At 38.0% G+C, this 20,064-nt stretch overlaps 1 protein-coding gene across 1 annotated transcript; it reads left to right on the top strand.

Annotated features, from left to right (window-relative positions):
* Positions 1 to 7,662: 7,662 nt before the first annotated feature.
* On the top strand, positions 7,663 to 18,078 carry LOC109240115 (DNA (cytosine-5)-methyltransferase 1B-like). The gene is made up of 12 exons (XM_019406739.1): positions 7,663 to 7,937; positions 11,657 to 13,157; positions 13,319 to 14,825; positions 15,004 to 15,168; positions 15,268 to 15,466; positions 15,549 to 15,660; positions 15,743 to 15,890; positions 15,963 to 16,160; positions 16,312 to 16,590; positions 16,722 to 16,883; positions 16,971 to 17,189; positions 17,739 to 18,078. The coding sequence occupies exons 1-12, from the start codon at positions 7,892 to 7,894 to the stop codon at positions 17,877 to 17,879; spliced, it is 4,677 nt and encodes a 1,558-aa protein (XP_019262284.1). The 5' UTR covers positions 7,663 to 7,891; the 3' UTR covers positions 17,880 to 18,078.
* Positions 18,079 to 20,064: the final 1,986 nt, after the last annotated feature.

Here is a 20,064-nt window from a genome sequence, read left to right as displayed (position 1 = left end):
TTGAAAGGACAAACACTTGCTAATTGCTACTAAAAGGTCACAAGAAAAAATTGGTTATTTGCTAATCAATTCGTAATGAAACTCCAAGCTTATCATCAATAGCTAACATCTAACTCTTTCCGTGTTCAATTTCCAGAACAAATTAGTGCAAGAGCATACGCCTTGAAGCTTAGTGCAAGAACAAATTTCCAGAAACTCCAAGCTTATCATCTAACAATAATGTACCAGCAAGAGCACTTGAAGACATGTATAAATATAAAAAGTTATACGCCTAATCTTAGCTATACGCCTAATCTTAGCTATACCTCTTTCCGTGTTCAATTTCCAGAACAAATTAGTGCCAAAAAAAAGCCCAGGCCCCATTTTGATTTTGTTGCTACTATTACTGCATATATCCGCAAAGCATCCGAGAAAATGGACATTAGTTCTATCTAAACTTCAAAACTTAGATCATGAAATGAGAGTTCCTCGAGACAAATTAGAAAAATGAAGATTGAAGAATGAAAAATTGAAAAGTTATGAACCTGTTGAAGTCTTGATTTGAAGAGTTGACAGCGTACGCCGGACAGCCGATCTGGCGATCTCACAGGCGAGTGGTGACAGCGGACGCCGGACAGCCGATCTCTGAGTTTTTGAGTAAGGAGTCGTTCGTTCTTACTTAGGTTTCTCAGTCGTTCTTACTTCTTAGTTCTTAGGTTTCTCAGGATGTTAGGACTTAGGGTAAGACAAGAGGGTAAGAAAGTGAAAGACTTTTGGGTTATTGGGTTGGGTCTTATTGGGTTGGGCTCCAAAAATTAAAATTTTGGCTTTTGGGTCAGCACTTGGGCTGGGGCGCTGGGCAGTCTACCCCTAGTACCGAATTGAACCGAAATACCGAAAAAACCGAAACCAAAATACCGAATTAATTCGATCCGGTTCGGAATTTGGTTTTTCGGATTTTATGCCCACCCCTACGGGCAACGGGAGTCTGTGCTCCTCCCTTGGCTTAAGATGTGGCAGGAGCAAGTAGGATCAACCCTGCCAGAGCTAAGTGACGAACATGCTCAGAAACTGGGCAAGGATCTCCTGAAAAGTTGGTGCAGTAACAGGCGTCTCAGGTGCCTGCGCTCCGACTAGAGTTACTGGTCGCTCCTCTGTAGCAGCTTGGGCGGGTGCTCTAGCTGCACCACGTGGACGCCATCGGCCTCTACCCCGACCCCAGCCTCTCTCGGCTCTAGCAGGGAGCGCGGGTGTCTGGTCATTTGATCCGACTGTACGTATCCTCACCATTTGTGAGAGAATAGAAAGACAGAAGTTTAGAATCCTAAAGACAATAGTTTCACACGACAGGGAATCAAAGAAGTAAAAGTTTTCCTAACAGTTCCATAGCCTCCTGAAGCTAATTACAGACGTCTCCGTACTGATCCGCGAGACTCAACTAAACCTGCTTGTGACTCATAACACCTATGAACCTAGAGCTCTGATACCAACTTGTAACGACCCAAGTTTCCTTCCGTAGGATATCGTGACGGGCACCTAGTCTCTAAGACGAGGTAAGCCTAACAATTATGCAGAAATAACTGAAATAACGACTAAAATCTCAGCATCAACACACACACACACACACACACACACACACACACACACACATATATATATATATCTGAAAACTGCCGCTCGACGTACACAAGTAAATTTACAACTCAGAGTAAAAACAACTCCCAAACCCTGGTAGTTATAAGCCACAAGCTCTAAAGGAAGTACTAAATATCTCTATACGTCAGAGTCTAAAAGAATACGGAAAACAACATAATAAGGGTAGAGGTGGACTTCGAGGTCTGCGAATGCTGGCAGATATACCTTGAAGTCTCCAAGGAGCAGTACAACGCTCAACTATCGAGGTTGATAAGATGTACCTGGGTCTGCACAAAAACATGTGCAGAAGCGTAGTATGAGTACATCACAATGGTACCCAGTAAGTGCCAAGCCTAACCTCGGTAGAATAGTAACGAGGCCAGGTTAGGGCCCTACTGGAATACAATAAATAAGGCAGAAGGTGAAATGATAAAAATAAATGACAGGTTTATGAAACAACAAGAATGTACGGAAAAGCAACATCACGGAAAAACAAGAAAACAATTACAACACATAAGAGAATGAACATCTTACAAGTTAAGGAACAACAACAACAAACAATACAGCAAATAAAGGGAAACAGTAACCGCATGCAGAAACCTCGTGCCACCACAACAATCCGCACGACAGAAACCTCGCGCCACAATTACAACCCACACGCAAGAAACCTCGTGCCAATTAACACTCCGCACGGCAGAAACCTCGTGCCACAATAACAACCTGCACAGAAGAAACCACGTGCCAATAACACTCGGAAGAAACCTCGTGCTACAACCAAACAGTCATCTCAACAAGAATCACGAAAGTCAACACCTAGTAAATGAAACAATGATATTACAAGCAAGGAATCCTACAGTTAAAGAACGAATACGGAATCAAGGAAGCAGGTAATTCAGCTAAACATGTTGTACAAATTACAATTAAGAGATGAGACACGTAGACATGTGAAATTAGGCTAAGCATGATGACTATACGTGCTAGAATAAATCAACTAAGGCATAAAAAGGAAACTACTTAGCAAAGATTGAAATTTTAATATTTAGCCTGTGTACGCACTCGTCACCTTGCGTACACTGGACTCACATATCACAGATTGTTACAACAGTACCAAATCCTAAGGGGATTTCCCCCACACAAGGTTAGACAAGTCACTTACCTCAAACCTTGTTCAATTAATCAATAAGAATGCTTTTCCCTCGCCTTTCCGACTCCGAACGACCCAAATCTAGCCAAAATCAATTACATACTATAAATTTAACTATACGAAACTAATCTAAATAATGAAATTATGACTTTAACAAAGAATTAGAAAAATCGTCCCAAAAAGTCGACCCTGGCCTACATCTCGAAATTGGGTAAAAGTCACAAATCCGATACAAAAACCTCGATCAAAACTTCAAAATTCGGTCTAAGAACTTTACACCTTTTCCCCCTAATTTATCAACCCAAATCCTTAATTGAATAAAGAAATTGATGATAGATTAGTGAAATATAATCAGAAATGAGTCAAGAATCCTTACCCAAATGTTTTCTCTGAAAATCCCTCAAAATTTTGCCTCAATCCAAGCTCTATATCTCGAAATATGAAGAAAATGGCAACCCTCGATTTTAAACCTTCTGCCCAGCACTTTCTGCTTTTGCGGTCCAAATCCGCTTCTGCGATCACAAATACGGTTCTGCGCAAAACACTCAAACCCCGACCTCGCGCACATGCAACTGAGTTTCCGCATCTGCGGGTGCGCTTCTACGCAAAAAAGTTCTGCTTCAACGAACTTCCCTTTCAGCTCACTCTACGCTTCTAAGAGCTACACGAGCATCTACGGGCTCGCAGATGCGGCATTTCCCTCGCACCTGCGACCCTCCAACAGTCCAGGCAACCTCGCTCCTGGCCGCATCCGCGCATCGTAGCTCGCACCTGCGATCAAAGCTCCGTAGGTGCGATCACACCAGCAACTCCCAGCTTCAGCAATCTAACAAACTCCAATTTGATATGTTAACCATCCGAGCTCCACCTAAGGCCCTCGGGACCTCAACCAATTATACCAACAAGTCCTAAAACACGATAAGAACCTTGTCAAGCCTTCAAAACACATCAAACAACGCTAAAACCACGGATCGCACCCCAATTCAAGCTTAATGAACTTATATACTTCTAACTTCCACATTCAATGCCGAAACCTATCAAAACACGTTCAATTGACTTCAAATTTTGCACACAAGTCACATTTGATATTACGGACCTACTCCAATTTCCGGAATCGGAATCCGACCATGATATCAAAAAGTCCACTCCCCGTCAAACTTTCCAAAAATCTTTCAACTTTCTAACTTACGCTAAATAATGCCGAAATGACCTACGGGCCTCCAAATTAACATCCGAACACGCTCCGAAGACCAAAATTACCATACGGAGCTATTGGGACTGACGAAACTCCATTCCGGAGTCATCTTTAATCAAGTCCAACTACGGTCAGCTCTTACAACTTAAACTTCAAACTAAGGGACTATGTGTCTCATTTCACCCTGAAACTCTCCCGAACCCGACACCAAGCACCCGACAAGTCAAGTAACCATAAAATGAAACAGAGGGAACAGTAAATAGGGGATCGGGGCTCATACTCCCAAAACGACCGGCCGGATCGTTACACTTATAGCATAACAAGATTAGTTTTTCTTTTGCTTAATAAATAGCAAACTAGAAAAACTTTAAGCGGCCATAATGATTCTTTTTTCAAAAGAAATTATTATCCTTGAATAGTTTAGACTACTATAATTTATTATTAACAGTTAAACTACTTTTCAGTATAGGGGAAGATCAACCTAAGAAAAAAATGACAACACATACAAATTTTATGAACAAATTTGTACAAACCATCATGATAAAATCAACAAATGATCTTAAATCAAATTAAAAGACCTAATCATATAAATTTACCTGAATATGATAAGTTGGAAAGAAAAGTATTAAACAATATTAACGTAAAAAAAGCTGCAGATATAAACAATTTGCATTTGAATTACGAAATTCTCTGTCAAATATTAAGATTCTTGTACGACTATATATAAACAAAAGTTATTCACATGACTACGGGACTTATCTCACGAAGAAATCCTTAAAGATTTACAAAAAAATACTCCCTCCGTTTTAATTTATGCGAGCCCATTTGACTAGACATGGAGTTTAAGAAAAGAGAGAAGACTTTTGAACTTGTGGTGTAAAATGAGGCACATATATTTTGTGTGGCTATAAATCATTACATAAAGATAAATTATTTTCAAATAAGTAAAGGGATCATTCTTTTTGTCACCGACTAAAAAGGATATAGGTTCATATAAATTGAAATGGAGGGAGTATGTTTTAGAAAAAAATAAAGAGCGTGCCCATCCTAGCCCATAGCCTTCTTAGAGCTAGGCTGGGTTGGCCATTTTAATATGGGAAACTTACACATATAAGTCTCAACTTACCAACTTCTAGCCATTAGTCATAAACTTACCAAAATTAGCTAAGCACATATAAAAATTGAAAAATTAAATAAATAAGATTTTTTCTCTCAAAGAATCACATGCAAAATCACCTTTCATATTTTTAAGTGTGATTAGAAACATTAGATGCAAGACGGAAATGAAATTTCATGGATGAGGCAGTAAATTAGGTGATGAAATACAAATATATATATATATACACACACATACACAATATTCCAAAATCTAAGCAAAAAAGGAACTTTTTCAATGGGTATAGTTGAAATTCATTGATAACATATAGATAAGTCAATATACAAAATTGGAGAAAGATTGGAGGTAATTTGGACTAGTTTTGTATCAAAATTCGTAATTAAATCGAGCTCAACAAATTCTTCTGCGACACATGTATCAAACATGTGTATCTCACACACAGGTATACATGGATATACATGTGATACACAACTGATACAAATATGATACATATGTGATACACAAATGATACACAGTGTGATACACATATCATTTTACTTCAAATTTTCAATTCAAACCACCTCAAAACTTCACCAAATCATTCCAAAATTGAGATTCAAGCTCTTTAAGATGTACCAATCTATTCTAATAACATCCACTCAAAAGAAAGCAAAAATTTAACATTTTTTTTACTACAAATAACTAATTGGCTAATATTAGTAATATTTTATGAATTGGCCAAATTTTATAATAAGCTACTTATAAATGGACATAGCTGGTACTTTTCCTTTTAATATCTATTCAATTGGTAGACTGGCCTATTCTAGCCCACCAAATTTAAAGGCCCGTAAGGTCTCGGCTGGGTTAGACAGCTGGCCCATTTTACATTCCTATTTCTATTTCAAAAAGTGATTTCCAGCAATCCTATCTATGATAGTGACTTTGAGCTATAAACGACAAAGATGTCACTTAATTATTTGTAAATAGCTATAATACAATTAATATTTAAACACTAACTACGGTAATAACTGATTCACACAAAGAGTATTCACAAAATTAATAAATGTATAATATGTGCTGCACATGGACTTCTTTCACATAATTATGATTGACTCATATATATTTTTATCTCATCGTATCAGTTGATTATAATTAATTAATATGGTTTGGTGTGAACATCGGAGGAGATAAGTTTTCACCCAAATACTTATTGTATGATGTCAATGCCACCTCCTCCATTTTCCTTTATTTATTCTTTATTTAAAACAAATAATTTAGATTAGATCACATTTATGACTATTTTGTAAATTGAAGGGAAAAAAGGTGTCCGAATAAAACACGTGTTTTCTTCCCAGTATCTCTTAATTTGTTGAGAAAAAATATAGCGAGGATTATTTAGATTCTTTAGATATGTTATATTTAATTTCGGTAAATAATTTGGCGCGAACATTTGAAAGACATAAAATTAATCCCGCCAAAGAATTAATCCATATAAATGGCGTGTATCTCAACGCATAGCACCATACGAATAAAATGACCACTATTTTAAGTTTTAACGATGAAGTTTCACTCATCACTTTATCTTTATTTTTTTATATTTAGTCAATCAACTCTCTTCTATCCATGGATTTTCTAAACTCACGATTATTGATCCAAATATGAGTAAAATGTGTCAAATTTACATATTAATTCCTTTGCATGTGAGGAAAAGCAACATTGATGTAGAGGAAAGCAACCTATCAACAAAAAATGTGAGAAGTTCAGAAATGTTGCTGCTTATGTTTGAAGGTAAATATTTACTAGTAATATCAATCTTGAAATAAAATTTTATGAATGTGACTCTAAAATATTTATCAAGAATATACAATATATGTCAATCTGGAATTTGCATAAATGTCTAAATTTCACTTAGATTGCAATGACAAAAGTTTCTGGATTCCTCTACTAATAATATCTTTTTTTAAATGAATTTTATGCATGTTAAAAAATTATACAAATTTTAGTTTAATTATAATATCAAAAGTTCTAAATTTATTTCCCTCGTATACTTATTAGATATATCCTTCACGACCGCGAATGACAAACAACTATTCCTATAAAGTTTAAGTGAATGATACACATTTCACTTTTCTTATGAATCTAATGCATGTATAAATAATGGTATTTGCTTATCAATTACAACTTCATCCCATCTCCTTTAAGAATTGAATTGAATTTATTTCGCTGACATCTCATATTCATGTTCCCATTTGGCTGTCATCATCTTGACTGAATATACATAAATGATGCATAATCTATTTATAGATTTCCATTAAAAATCTTAAAATCCTTCTTTTAATTATTGTTTAATTATAGGACTAAAAAGTAAACTATTTAAACATTTTCCAAGACAAAAAAAAATGTTGCTATTTATTTTATTTCTATTTTCTGCAAAGGGTAAAACAATTATTATTATTTACAAAAGCTTAGATATTTTCCTATTTTGTGAAAACATGATTTGGAATACAAAATGCTTGAGAAATCCACACACAAAATTTCGGAGAAGTGGCGCCAATTCATTCTTCGAAAAATAAAAAAGAAAAGGCATTCCCGCCTCTTCACCTTTTTTTCCCACCAAATGCATTGAATAAAAAGCCACTTGGACTTGTTAAATAATTATTAAACATAATATCGCAGTGTGTGTTAGGGTAGTTAAGAACGAGAAGAAACATTGAGGAGCTATTTGACGGAGATTTTTCAGACCCATAAACTGTTTACGAGAAATCTTTGAAAAATTATCAAAAAGTAGAAAGTGGGTTGCTGTTAAGGTCTTGATCTTAAGATTCTTCCCCAGATCTCAGAAATGGGTTCCCTGGCAGGGTTGGATAAGCCGGATACTGATGCTGCTGGTAATTTCTCCCTTTTTTTCTTCTTCTTATTGTTTTATTTAATTGGTAGGGTTTTGGGCGTATCTATCTTTTTTGTTTTTTCTGAAATGGGGTTTTAACAACTGAAGAAATTGTGTTTTTTTTGGTTGCATTTTGACCATATATGTAGTTGCTGTTGTGTAGTGCTTGTAAGAGGGTATTTCATATTTGGAGTTGTGAATGTAGTGGTTTTTATGGGTAAGATCAGTTATGTAGTTATGGAATATTGGATCCAGGAGTGGATTTGTTTACAGGCATGGCACTTTGGATGCATGAACCGATTATGCTAATGTTTCAGAACGTAGATTTGTTTGTCTGTGCTTATTGTTGGGTTGTTACCGTGCTTCCTTCTTCTTGTTGGTGGAAGGAGTTTCTTTACAACTTAACCTTGAGAAGAAAATCTTTAGAGTTTAAGTTGATTAATTAAGAAGCTCAATTGATCACTTTAACAACAACAACAATTTACCAACTGTAATCCCACAAGTAGGGTCTAGGAATGGTACAGTTACCTTACCACTATTTTGTGTGAGGTAGAGAGGCTGTTTTTAGTACTATAAATAAAAGAGCGTGTTAAGTTGGATGTTAGTTGGCCTCTTCACAGTTTGAAGTACTTAATTCCCCCCGCCCCCACCCCACCCCACGCCACCCCAAAAAAAGAGAACTTAGATTTGAGATTTGGCACATTTTGTACTGAGGCTAGTGCGCTGACTATGCATCTTACTAGTTTTTGCCTCTTCACTAGTAGAAAAAAGAGTAGACCGGTGCATGAAGCATCCCCCTTCAAGCATGGATGAGGTTAGAATTATAATTAATTTGAGTGTTTGTGGTGTCTCATTTTGGTGACAGATTTGAGGCACGTGTTCGTTCAAAGTATTTAATTTCAAAAGTTCCTTACTGTTTTTCTATGAGCCCGAGCAATTGCATTTAATGAGCTGTGATCTCATGGTAGGATTTTATTTGGAAACATTTATGGCTGCATTTGAATTATACTTCTTTGGCCATAAAGGGGAAGTTTAATTCAGAATAGCTCTTTATGACTTTTGAATAATAGTAGAGTACACACCTCCAAGAGTTCATGGTGTTTAGTTTTGTCCTCTCTGGAAAAAGATACTAATCTGATCTTTTGTCAAGTTTTTGATGTTTACTTGACTATTGATAACTGAAGTTGGAACTCTCATTTGTGATGTAATAGCATTATTGGTGTATGGGACCTTGTCCCTCATTGACCAAACACGAGGGTCTTGACAGTTTATAAGCTCCCCCCCTCTTTACTTTGGCGAGGCCCCTTTTAATAGAAAAATCTGCAATGCCCATGCGCAAAGGGAAAATAAGTCGTGGGGATTGGTTTTTTAATTTGAAATTAACAAATATTGCCGTTTAGTGGAATGAATGACCATCTGCTGCTAACCAGGTCCTTCTTCTGGGGGATCCTATTGGTGAATGAAACCTTGTTACACATTGATGAAAGATGAGGTTTTGGCTCCTATCTCTACTTTATGCTGTGCCTTTCTGACCTGTGCCTAGGCAGGTGAATACATTGTGGGGAAAGGTCCACTAATTAGAGCATCAACATGCACTTTATTCTGAATGCTTGCTTAGTTGAATAAGTTGGAGGTGGGTGGTAGGAGGACATACTATGAGTCTTGTCTAGTGTTGGATAAGTAAATATAATTTGTTCCCTCTGCACTGAGATAATTGATAATGACTTAGTTTTGGTTCATGGAAGTTGGAAGAGTGTCGGATAGATGGAAGTTTGGTTTTTCATTTGAGGTTTTAGAAGTGGTGGCTGATGTAATATTAGTCAGGTTAACTTTTATATTCCCTTTGGACCGAAGAAACTAACCTAGGACATATAGTTGAATTTACTGAAATTCATTAGCTAAACTGCCACCACTTTTGCTGCTTGCTCACTGGCCTCTACCATTTCCACCTAATTATTCATGTTTTCTAGTTGTTGTGGATTGTAATTTAACTTATTTTTCTGTGTAAAAACTATTGTCATTTAACCTATACCAAATTCTTCCAAAGAAATTGGTAGACAGTAGTGTTAATGTGTCATATTATTGCGACAAATCAAAGGAATGAGGAGGCATTTTGGAGTGCAATGACATGTAAACTTAATTATGATCCTAGGAATGTATTTTAACTGTTTGTACAGAATTGCGATGTTGGCACCATCATGCCTTAAACATGTTCTTTTCACTTGCTAGTTGCTGAGCCATTGCAGGTTCTTATTAATAGAACTACCAAAACTGGAGTTGCTTTCATCTCGATTGAGTATTTCAATTAAAGCTCAAAGAAAGGTTCTGTTTTGAGCTAGTTTCTAATAATTTTTTAAAATCATTTCACCAAAAAAATAAACTCCATCTATTTCAATTTATATGAGGTTCTTTCTATTTTAGAACGTGCCAAAATGCTTGAGCTGTTGACACCACCCTGTTGTTCTGTGTAAGTTTCACAACTTTCAAGTTTTCAAATTCATATCAACTTTTGATCATTTGATGTGATGTTTTGTTATGAAACCAACTTTTAACCACAAGTTAAATGTTTTTCCACTACCACAACTAGTATAATTCATAAATTTGTTCAATGTCTTAAACTTTGTGTCAGTTATACAAATGAAAGAAGTATAGTAAATTTAGGTTGCAATTATGCGTTAATATGCACACCCAATGGCGTAGGCAGAAATTTTCGTAAGTGATGTGAATCTTTGAAAAAGTGAACAAATGAATAAATTACAGTAACGGCAAGCAGTGGCATTTTTCATTTTTATACCAAATATTTTAATTTTATTTATTATTTATACATACACATTAAAAAAAAAATTTAGACGAAGCGGTGTAATGTGATACCGCTTTAAGCAAGGTGCCTATGCCCCTGTGCACACCCTCATTGCTAATATGTAGACACCCCAACCCCAATCTCTTAGTGAATGCACTTTATAGATTTGTAGTAAATATCCTCATTGCTTCTTTGTTATGTCCACAAAAAGAATTTGTATTAAGGGTGGGATTATTTGCTCTATTGCTTGTATGTGCTATATCTCTGTTATTTGCCGTGTTTGTAGAAAGGAGAGATGGTTGGCATCTCCTCCGATAGGGATGGGAAAGCTCTTTGAGTTTTACCTGTTACCAGACACTATATTTCTGTACTAGCATCTTAGTCTAGTTCTGAAGGTATTCAAAACTTAACAAATTTGCACGGTGCAGTGACTTATGTGCTACTGACAGCTTTTAAAGTTGGCTAAGCGACCTTTAGCCTAAAGGGTCTATACTCTTGAAATGGCAAATGTTTAATGCACCTTGTATGAGTTGGCTAATGCACATGCTCGTTGCATTTTTGCCTTGTGTATGTCATACTTCTTGGTATTTAGGTCTTTCTGCTTACTACTTATTGAATGGGATGTTGTTTGACTTCTTGTCCAGTTCAAATATTGAGCGTTCTTGGCCTAACTCTGGATGCTGCATTTTCTTTAATTTGCTGCTTCTTTTGGTGTTTGTTTTCACTTCATGCTTTTCAATATGACTCCCTGCCTCTCTCACTGTGAAGTTCAGAAGGCTTCTTTTGTAGCTTCTGATCCTACCCTGTACAAAATTTCCTTAAGAGTGCTTTGTTTTTGTTGTGAGAGCATCTGGGAGAAATATTTTTGATCTTCTTTCTATGGCTCATTCTTTTTTCCACTTTTTTTGCTGGTTAATCAGGACACAAAAGGGAGAAAAGCAGACAAGATTCTGTGTCAAAAAGGAAGGCACCTGCAACTGACAAGAAGGAAAAGAAACAGCCTGTTTCTGGAGCTATTGAGGAGCCCACTGATGCACGTAAAAGGCCCAAGCGAGCTGCTGCTTGTTCAAATTTTAAAGAGAAAACTGTTCACTTATCCAAAAATTCTTCAGTCATTGAAACAAAGAAGGACCAATGCGTAGAGGAAGAGGTTGTGGCTATTCGGTTAACTGCTGGTCTACAGGATTCTCAGCGACCCTGTAGAAGACTAACAGATTTTATCTTTCATAACTCAGAAGGAATACCACAACCTTTTGAAATGTCTGAAGTTGATGATCTGTTTATTACTGGTCTCATTTTACCACTTGAGGATAATATTGACAAAGAAAAAGCAAAAGGAATTAGATGTGAAGGCTTTGGGCGTATTGAAGAATGGGCTATCTCTGGCTATGAAGATGGAACTCCTATCATATGGATCTCAACAGAGACAGCTGATTATGATTGTAAAAAACCCTCAGGTGGCTATAAGAAGTTTTATGACCACTTCTGGGCCAAGGCAACAGCTTGCATTGAGGTTTACAAAAAGCTGTCAAAATCTTCTGGAGGAAATCCTGATTTAAGCCTTGATGAGTTGCTTGCTGGGGTTGTCCGAGCAATGAGTGGTTTAAAATGCTTTTCAGGTGGTGTATCAATCAGAGACTTTCTCATATCTCAGGGAGAGTTTGTCTATAAGCAACTTATCGGTCTGGATGATACATCAAAGAAGACTGATCAGCTTTTTGTTGAGTTACCTGTCCTGGCTTCCCTCAGAGATGAAAGCAGCAAGCAGGAAATGCTTTCACAACCAGAGCCTTTATCATTTGGTAAGACTCTAACTATAGGTCCAAAAGTAGGCAAAGGAGAAGGCAAGAGAGATCAATCTGATTTAACCACTGGTCCAGAACAAGAAGAGGAAGATCTGAAATTGGCCAAACTATTACATGAACAGGAGTACTGGCGCTCCTTGAACCAGAAGAAAAGCCGTAGTACATCTTCCTCATCTAACAAATTTTACATCAAGATCAATGAGGATGAGATTGCAAGCGATTATCCTTTACCTGCATACTACAAGACATGTAATGAAGAGACCGATGAGTATATCATCTTTGACAGTGGGGTTGATACATACTATATTGATGACTTGCCTCGCAGTATGCTTCATAATTGGGCATTGTACAACTCAGACTCAAGACTAATTTCTTTAGAGCTCCTGCCTATGAAACCATGTGCTGATATTGATGTAACCATATTTGGGTCTGGAGTGATGACTGCTGACGACGGATCTGGATACAATGTTGACACTGATGCTAATAATTCCTCTTCAGGTGGTTCTGGATCAACTGAGATTGATGGAATGCCAATTTATTTGAGTGCAATAAAAGAATGGATGATTGAGTTTGGGTCCTCGATGATCTTTATATCTATTCGGACTGATATGGCCTGGTATTAGGATTATCCTCTTAGTGGTTTATTTTGCAACTACTTCCTTTGCTATGCCAATCGCTTGACTGTTTTCTTTATTTTTTGCTGTTCTTTTGTCCTTTTTATTTTGGTTCAGCGGATTTATTGCAGATGCTTTACTCATGCATACTATTTCTCTTCAGGTATAGGCTTGGGAAACCATCAAAACAGTATGCTCCTTGGTATGAACCAGTCCTAAAGACCGCGAAGCTGGCAGTGAGCATTATTACTTTGTTAAAGGAACAGAGTCGTTGTGCTAGACTTTCTTTTGGAGATGTCATTAAAAGGGTTACAGAGTTCAAGAAAAACCATCCTGCTTATATATCATCTAATACAGATGTGGTGGAAAGATACGTGGTTGTACATGGACAGATTATCCTGCAGCAGTTTTCAGAATTTCCTGATGAAAGCATTAGGAAGTGTGCATTTGTGATTGGTCTCTCAAGGAAAATGGAGGAGAGGCACCATACAAAATGGTTGATTAAGAAGAAGAAGGTTGTGCAGAGACATGAACAGAACTTAAATCCTAGAGCATCTATGGCGCCATCTGTAAAAAGGAAAGCTATGCAGGCTACTACAACAAGGCTAATCAACAGAATCTGGGGGGAGTACTATTCCAATTACTCACCTGAGGCGTCAAAGGAAGTTGTTGCTTGTGAGGTGAAGGATGATGAAGAAGCAGATGAGCAGGAGGAAAATGACGAGGATGATGCTCAAGAGGAGAACTTGGAAGTTATAGAGAAAACTCATACACCTTGTTCTACAAGAAGGCTTATTAAGTCATGTTCTGACAGCAAAGAAATAAACTGGGATGGGGAATCCATAGGTAAAACAGCTTCTGGTGAACTGTTGTTTAAAAAGGCTAGAATTCATGGAAATGAGATTGCTGTTGGAGATTCAGTTCTGGTGGAACATGATGAACCAGATGAACTTCCTTCTATTTACTTTGTCGAATACATGTTTGAAAAATTGGATGGTAGCAAAATGCTCCATGGAAGAATGATGCAACGAGGATCTGAAACTGTACTTGGAAATGCAGCTAACGAAAGAGAGGTATTTTTGATCACTGAATGCATGGATTTGCAACTAGGAGATGTCAAAGAAAGTGTAGTTGTCAGTATCAGGAATTTGCCATGGGGACATCAGCATAGAAAAGCGAATGCTTATGTCGATAAACTTGATAGAGCAAAAGCAGAAGACAGGAAGAGGAAGGGATTGCCATCCGAATTTTATTGCAAAAGCTTTTATCAGCCTGACAGAGGTGCTTTCTTCAGACTTCCTTTTGATCAGATGGGTCTTGGTAATGGCTTATGTTACTCCTGTGAGTTGCAGCGAATTGATCAGGAAAAGGAATCTTTTAAGTTGGATATGTCCAACTCCAGTTTTGTATATCTGGGGACTGAGTATTCAATTGATGACTTTGTTTATATACACCCTGATCACTTTGCTGTAGAAAGAGGGGGAAGTGGAACTTTCAAAGCTGGGAGAAATGTGGGGTTGATGGCCTATGTAGTATGTCAACTAATAGAGATTTTTGGTCCCAAGGGATCTAAACAAGCTAAAGTAGATTCTACCAACGTCAAAGTCAGGAGATTCTTCAGACCAGAGGACATTTCTTCAGATAAGGCATACTCTTCTGATATCCGGGAGGTATATGCTTAATATAACTTATCTCCCCCACTAATAGCTGGTTAGAGTTGTAATATATATCACTCTTGCTATGTCATGTTAGGAAGTTTGTTTAATCAGCTAAGTAATTATTAGGGTATTTTATGGTTCCTACATAAAGCTTCTAGCACTGCTGAATTTTTTGATTGCTGCTTTCTAGATCTACTATAGTGAGGAGATACATACAGTTCCGGTAGAAACAATTGAAGGTAAATGTGAAGTGAGGAAGAAGTATGATATTCCGTCTGAAGACGTCCCTGCCATCTTTGACCATGTTTTCTTTTGTGAATATTTGTATGATCCATTGAATGGATCCCTCAAACAGGTACCCATTTCTTAATTTCTAGCAGCAATTGGTCTAGTTCTTTCTAGTGCAATGCATTCTACTATTCTTGTGAAGTCTAATCTGTGTACTGTTGAGCAGTTACCAGCTCAGGTAAAGCTGAGATTCTCAAGAGTTAAACTAGATGATGCTGCATCTAGGAAGAGAAAGGGAAAAGGCAAGGAAGGAGAGGATGAACTGAGAGTTGGGCAACTAAATGAAGCTTCTCAACAGAATCGTTTGGCCACACTAGATATCTTTGCTGGTTGTGGTGGCCTGTCTGAGGGATTGCAGCGTTCGGGTAACTACCTTCTCTCTCTGCTCATGTGTAGTTTTAAATGGATGTAGTTCGAACTTTCGGTCTGAAAGTTTCATTCTTTCAGGTGTCTCAGATACAAAATGGGCAATTGAATATGAAGAGCCTGCTGGAGATGCGTTTAAACTTAATCATCCAGAGGCAAAGGTGTTCATACAGAATTGCAATGTTTTTTTGAGGTATATAATCTTTACTTTTTCCTTTGTGAACATTATAATCTAAATACATAACAGTAGTAACCAAATAATGGTTTCAATTCAGGGCTGTCATGCAAAAGTGTGGAGATGCTGAAGATTGTATTTCAACTCCAGAGGCTTCTGAATTAGCTGCAGCAATGGATGAGAACGAACTGAATAGTTTGCCACTGCCAGGACAAGTGGACTTCATAAATGGAGGCCCTCCTTGTCAGGTTTGTTCACATCTATCCTGATGTTTACTAAACCTTGTTATCTTATAATGGCGGTGCATGTTCTTTTTGCAGGGGTTTTCTGGAATGAATAGATTTAATCAGAGCACCTGGAGTAAAGTTCAGTGCGAGATGATTCTGGCATTTTTATCCTTTGCTGATTATTATCGGCCAAAGTTCTTTCTCTTGGAGAATGTTCGGAATTTTGTGTCATTCAACCAAAAACAAACATTTCGCTTAACTGTTGCTTCCCTTCTCGAGATGGGTTATCAGGTATGCATGTATATATATATATATATATATATATATATATATATATATATATATATGTGTGTGTGTGTGTGTGTGTGTGTGTGTGTGTGTGTGTGTGTGTATGCATGTATTGCTTATTATCAAAATTGACAATCAATTTTCTTGTGATAAGGTGAGGTTTGGTGTCCTTGAAGCTGGAGCGTTTGGAGTTCCTCAGTCTAGGAAGAGAGCATTTATCTGGGCTGCTTCCCCAGAGGAGGTTCTTCCAGAGTGGCCAGAACCAATGCATGTATTTGGTGTCCCAGAACTAAAAATTGCATTATCTGAAACTTCTCACTATGCAGCTGTGAGGAGTACTGCTAGTGGAGCTCCATTCCGTTCTCTTACTGTCAGAGACACAATTGGAGATCTTCCTGCTGTTGGCAACGGAGCATCCAAGACCTGTATAGAGGTACTAAACTTGAGAATTCCTTTGAAATTCCTTCCCCTTTGAAAGAGGGGAATGCTTCTTTTATTTCTATAGGATATATAAGTCAATCATGTCAGGCCCTTGTTCTTACCTTGCTATTCATGTTAATGCAGTATCAAGTTGACCCGGTATCCTGGTTCCAAAGGAAAATTCGGGGCAACTCAATAACATTATCCGATCACATTACGAAAGAGATGAATGAGCTTAACCTAATAAGGTGCCAAAGAATTCCTAAGCGGCCAGGAGCCGACTGGCGTGACCTTCCGGATGAAAAGGTGTTGTGAGCACCGCTTTTGACAAAATAAAATCTCCTTTTTTTTTTGATTTGAGGGTCTATAAGATATTTGCCTTTCGAGTTGCAGGTTAAACTATCTAATGGTCAACTGGTTGATTTGATTCCGTGGTGCCTGCCTAACACTGCTAAGAGGCACAACCAGTGGAAGGGGCTCTTTGGGAGGTTGGATTGGGATGGGAACTTCCCCACTTCCATTACTGACCCCCAGCCGATGGGTAAGGTGGGGATGTGTTTTCATCCCGACCAAGACAGGATTGTTACAGTTCGTGAATGTGCGCGTTCTCAAGTAAGTCCTACAAATCCTTGGATCTTACAAAATTAACTCAATTATCTATCTATATTTATTATATTAGAAGACAAAAATATATTCTAAGTGAATTGTTGTTGATTAATTTTGTTTCTTTTGGTATTCATTTAAACAAATGACAACTCCCTTACTTTTCTATATTCTAAGTTACTTATTGTAAAATATTAACTTAATGTAGACATGTTAAAACTTAGCATTTGATATCTTGATTTACATGTTCTTCTTGTATACATATTTTATTGATTCACTAGGCACTTGATCTTAGCCAAAAGGCATAGAAAGGTATTGATTCACTAGGCACACGTGCAACACACATACACTAAAGCTAGCATTTTAAAATATCTGAAGACACTTGAGGCAAGAGTTTGAGGTGAAATTGAGTGTAGCTTTTTCTTCAAAGCATGATAATCTGGAACTTCTAGCTTCCTTACACATGATTTTGTTCCTTTGGGTGTCTCTTTGCGCAATGTATGTGATATACAGGCCTTTGACAGGAATATTACAATAATATACTATCATCTATTGCAGGGTTTCCCAGATAGCTATCAATTTGCTGGTAACATTTTACACAAGCACAGGCAAATAGGAAATGCTGTTCCACCTCCTTTGGCATATGCACTGGGAAGGAAACTTAAGGAAGCTGTTGAGAGCAACAAGAGGACCACTTAGAAGTTTGTAAATTTTGTGGAACAAGAGATGAGTGGTCGTATTAAGTTTCAAATTTACATGTCAAACAGCATGATTCACATGTCAATTTTCTATTGTACAAGATAGCTTATTTCCATTCACAGTGAGAAGTGAGAACAGAACAAATGTTCATGGAAGGACCTTGGAAAATCAATGTTACATAAAAGCTTTCGTGCGTTTACATGTGTATTTTTTTATAACAGGTGATAACCGCACACATACTTAATCAAGGCGATTTCAAACTTTTCTGTGGACTTAATCCACATCGGCCGAGCATTTCTTCATTTAGTTGATGTGCAATTTGATTTTCTCTAGAGGCTTACATGGGGTTCGTTGCATTTTGCACCCCTAAAGAATACATTGTTTTGTAATATGGACCCTATTCTATTATTTTTTACAATATGCATTCCAATCTCTCACACCCTTCATGGGCTCAACTTTCCCTTCTTCCCTAACCTCATCACACCCTTCATGGGCGAAACTCTGAGCAACACTTTCTCACCTACCATATATGCAACATCACGCACCTTCCGATCAACATAACTCTTCTGTCTAGACTGTGCTGCACGAAGCCTATCCTGAATCAACTTGACTTTCTCATCCTGTGTAAGGAATTTAGAAGGCATCAAATGCCATATTGGCCTTCCCGGGATGATACAAAATGGTGATATCATAGTCTTTTAACAACTCTAACCACCTCCGCTGCCTCAAGTTTATATCCTTTTGCTTAAGCAAGTGGTGTAGACTTTGATGATCTATGAATATCTCACACGACATGCTGTAGAGATAATGCCTCCAAATTTTTAATGCGTGCACAATGGCTGCCAACTCTAAGTCATGAACGGGGTAGTTCTTCTCATGGGACTTCAGCTGACGTGAAGCATAAGCGATCACCCTACCCTCCTGCATCAATACACTTCCGATGCCTATTCTAAATCAACTTGACTTTCTCCCGAACCAAATTAGTGCCCAACAACCTAGCCTATCCCGGCACAAACCAACCAACTGGAGAACAACACCGCCTCCCATATAAGGCCTCATAAGGAGCCATATGGATACTCGATTGGTAGCTGCTGTTGTAGGCAAACTCCGTAAGTGGTAAGAACTGATCCCATGAACCCCCGAAATCCATAACACAGGCGCGTAACATGTCCTCCAAGATCTGAATGGTGCGCTCGGATTGCGCGTCAGTATAGGGGTGAAATGCTGTACTCAACTCAACCCGCATACCTAACTCATGATGCTCAACTCTCCAAAAATGCGATGTGAACTTGTGCCTCAATCGAAGATAATAGACACCGGCACATCGCGAAGACAAACGATCTCTTGGATATAGATCTAACGCAAGTGCTCTAAAGAATAGGTAGTCACAACTGACAAGAAATGTGCAGACTTAGTGAGTCTATCCACAATAACCTACACTGCGTCGAATTTCTTCAAAGTCCGTGGGAGCCCAACAACAAAATTCATGAGTACGCTCCCACTTCCACTCGGGAGTCTCAAGTCTCTGAAGCAAACTGCCCTGCCTCTGTGCTCATACTTCACATGCTGATAGTTCAAACACAGAGCCACATACTCCACTATATCTTTCTTCATTCTTCTGTACCAATAGTGTTGCCTTATATCCTGATACATCTTTGCGAAACCCGAATTAATGGAATACCGCAAATTGTGGGCCTCCTCAAGAATAAACCCACGCAACCCACCACATTGGGCACACAAATCCGACCCTGCATCCGCAACACCCATCATCTCCAATAGAAACCTCCTTGGCATCACCGCGCTGCACCATGTCCTTAGGGACAAGCAAATAGGGATCATCATACTGACGCTCTCTGATGCGCTCATACAAAAGACCGAGAAACCATGCAAGCAAGAACCCGGCTAGGATCCGAAATATCTAACCTCACGAGCTAATTGGCCAAAAACTGAACATCCAATGCTAACGGTCTCTCACCAACTAGAATATATGCAAGGCTACCCATAATCTCAGCCTTTCTGCTCGAGGCATCAAATGCCATATTGGCCTTCCCGGGATGATACAAAATGGTGATATCATAGTCTTTTAACAACTCTAACCACCTCCGCTGCCTCAAGTTTATATCCTTTTGCTTAAGTAAGTGATGTAGACTTTGATGATCTATGAATACCTCACACGACATGCTGT

This window comes from Nicotiana attenuata, unplaced genomic scaffold (assembly GCF_001879085.1).
Source record: "Nicotiana attenuata strain UT unplaced genomic scaffold, NIATTr2, whole genome shotgun sequence".
In the NCBI taxonomy this organism is placed as follows: Eukaryota; Viridiplantae; Streptophyta; class Magnoliopsida; order Solanales; family Solanaceae; genus Nicotiana; species Nicotiana attenuata.
The sequence above is the reverse complement of the archived record's forward strand: the minus strand, read 5'-3'. Positions and strand labels throughout refer to the sequence as shown.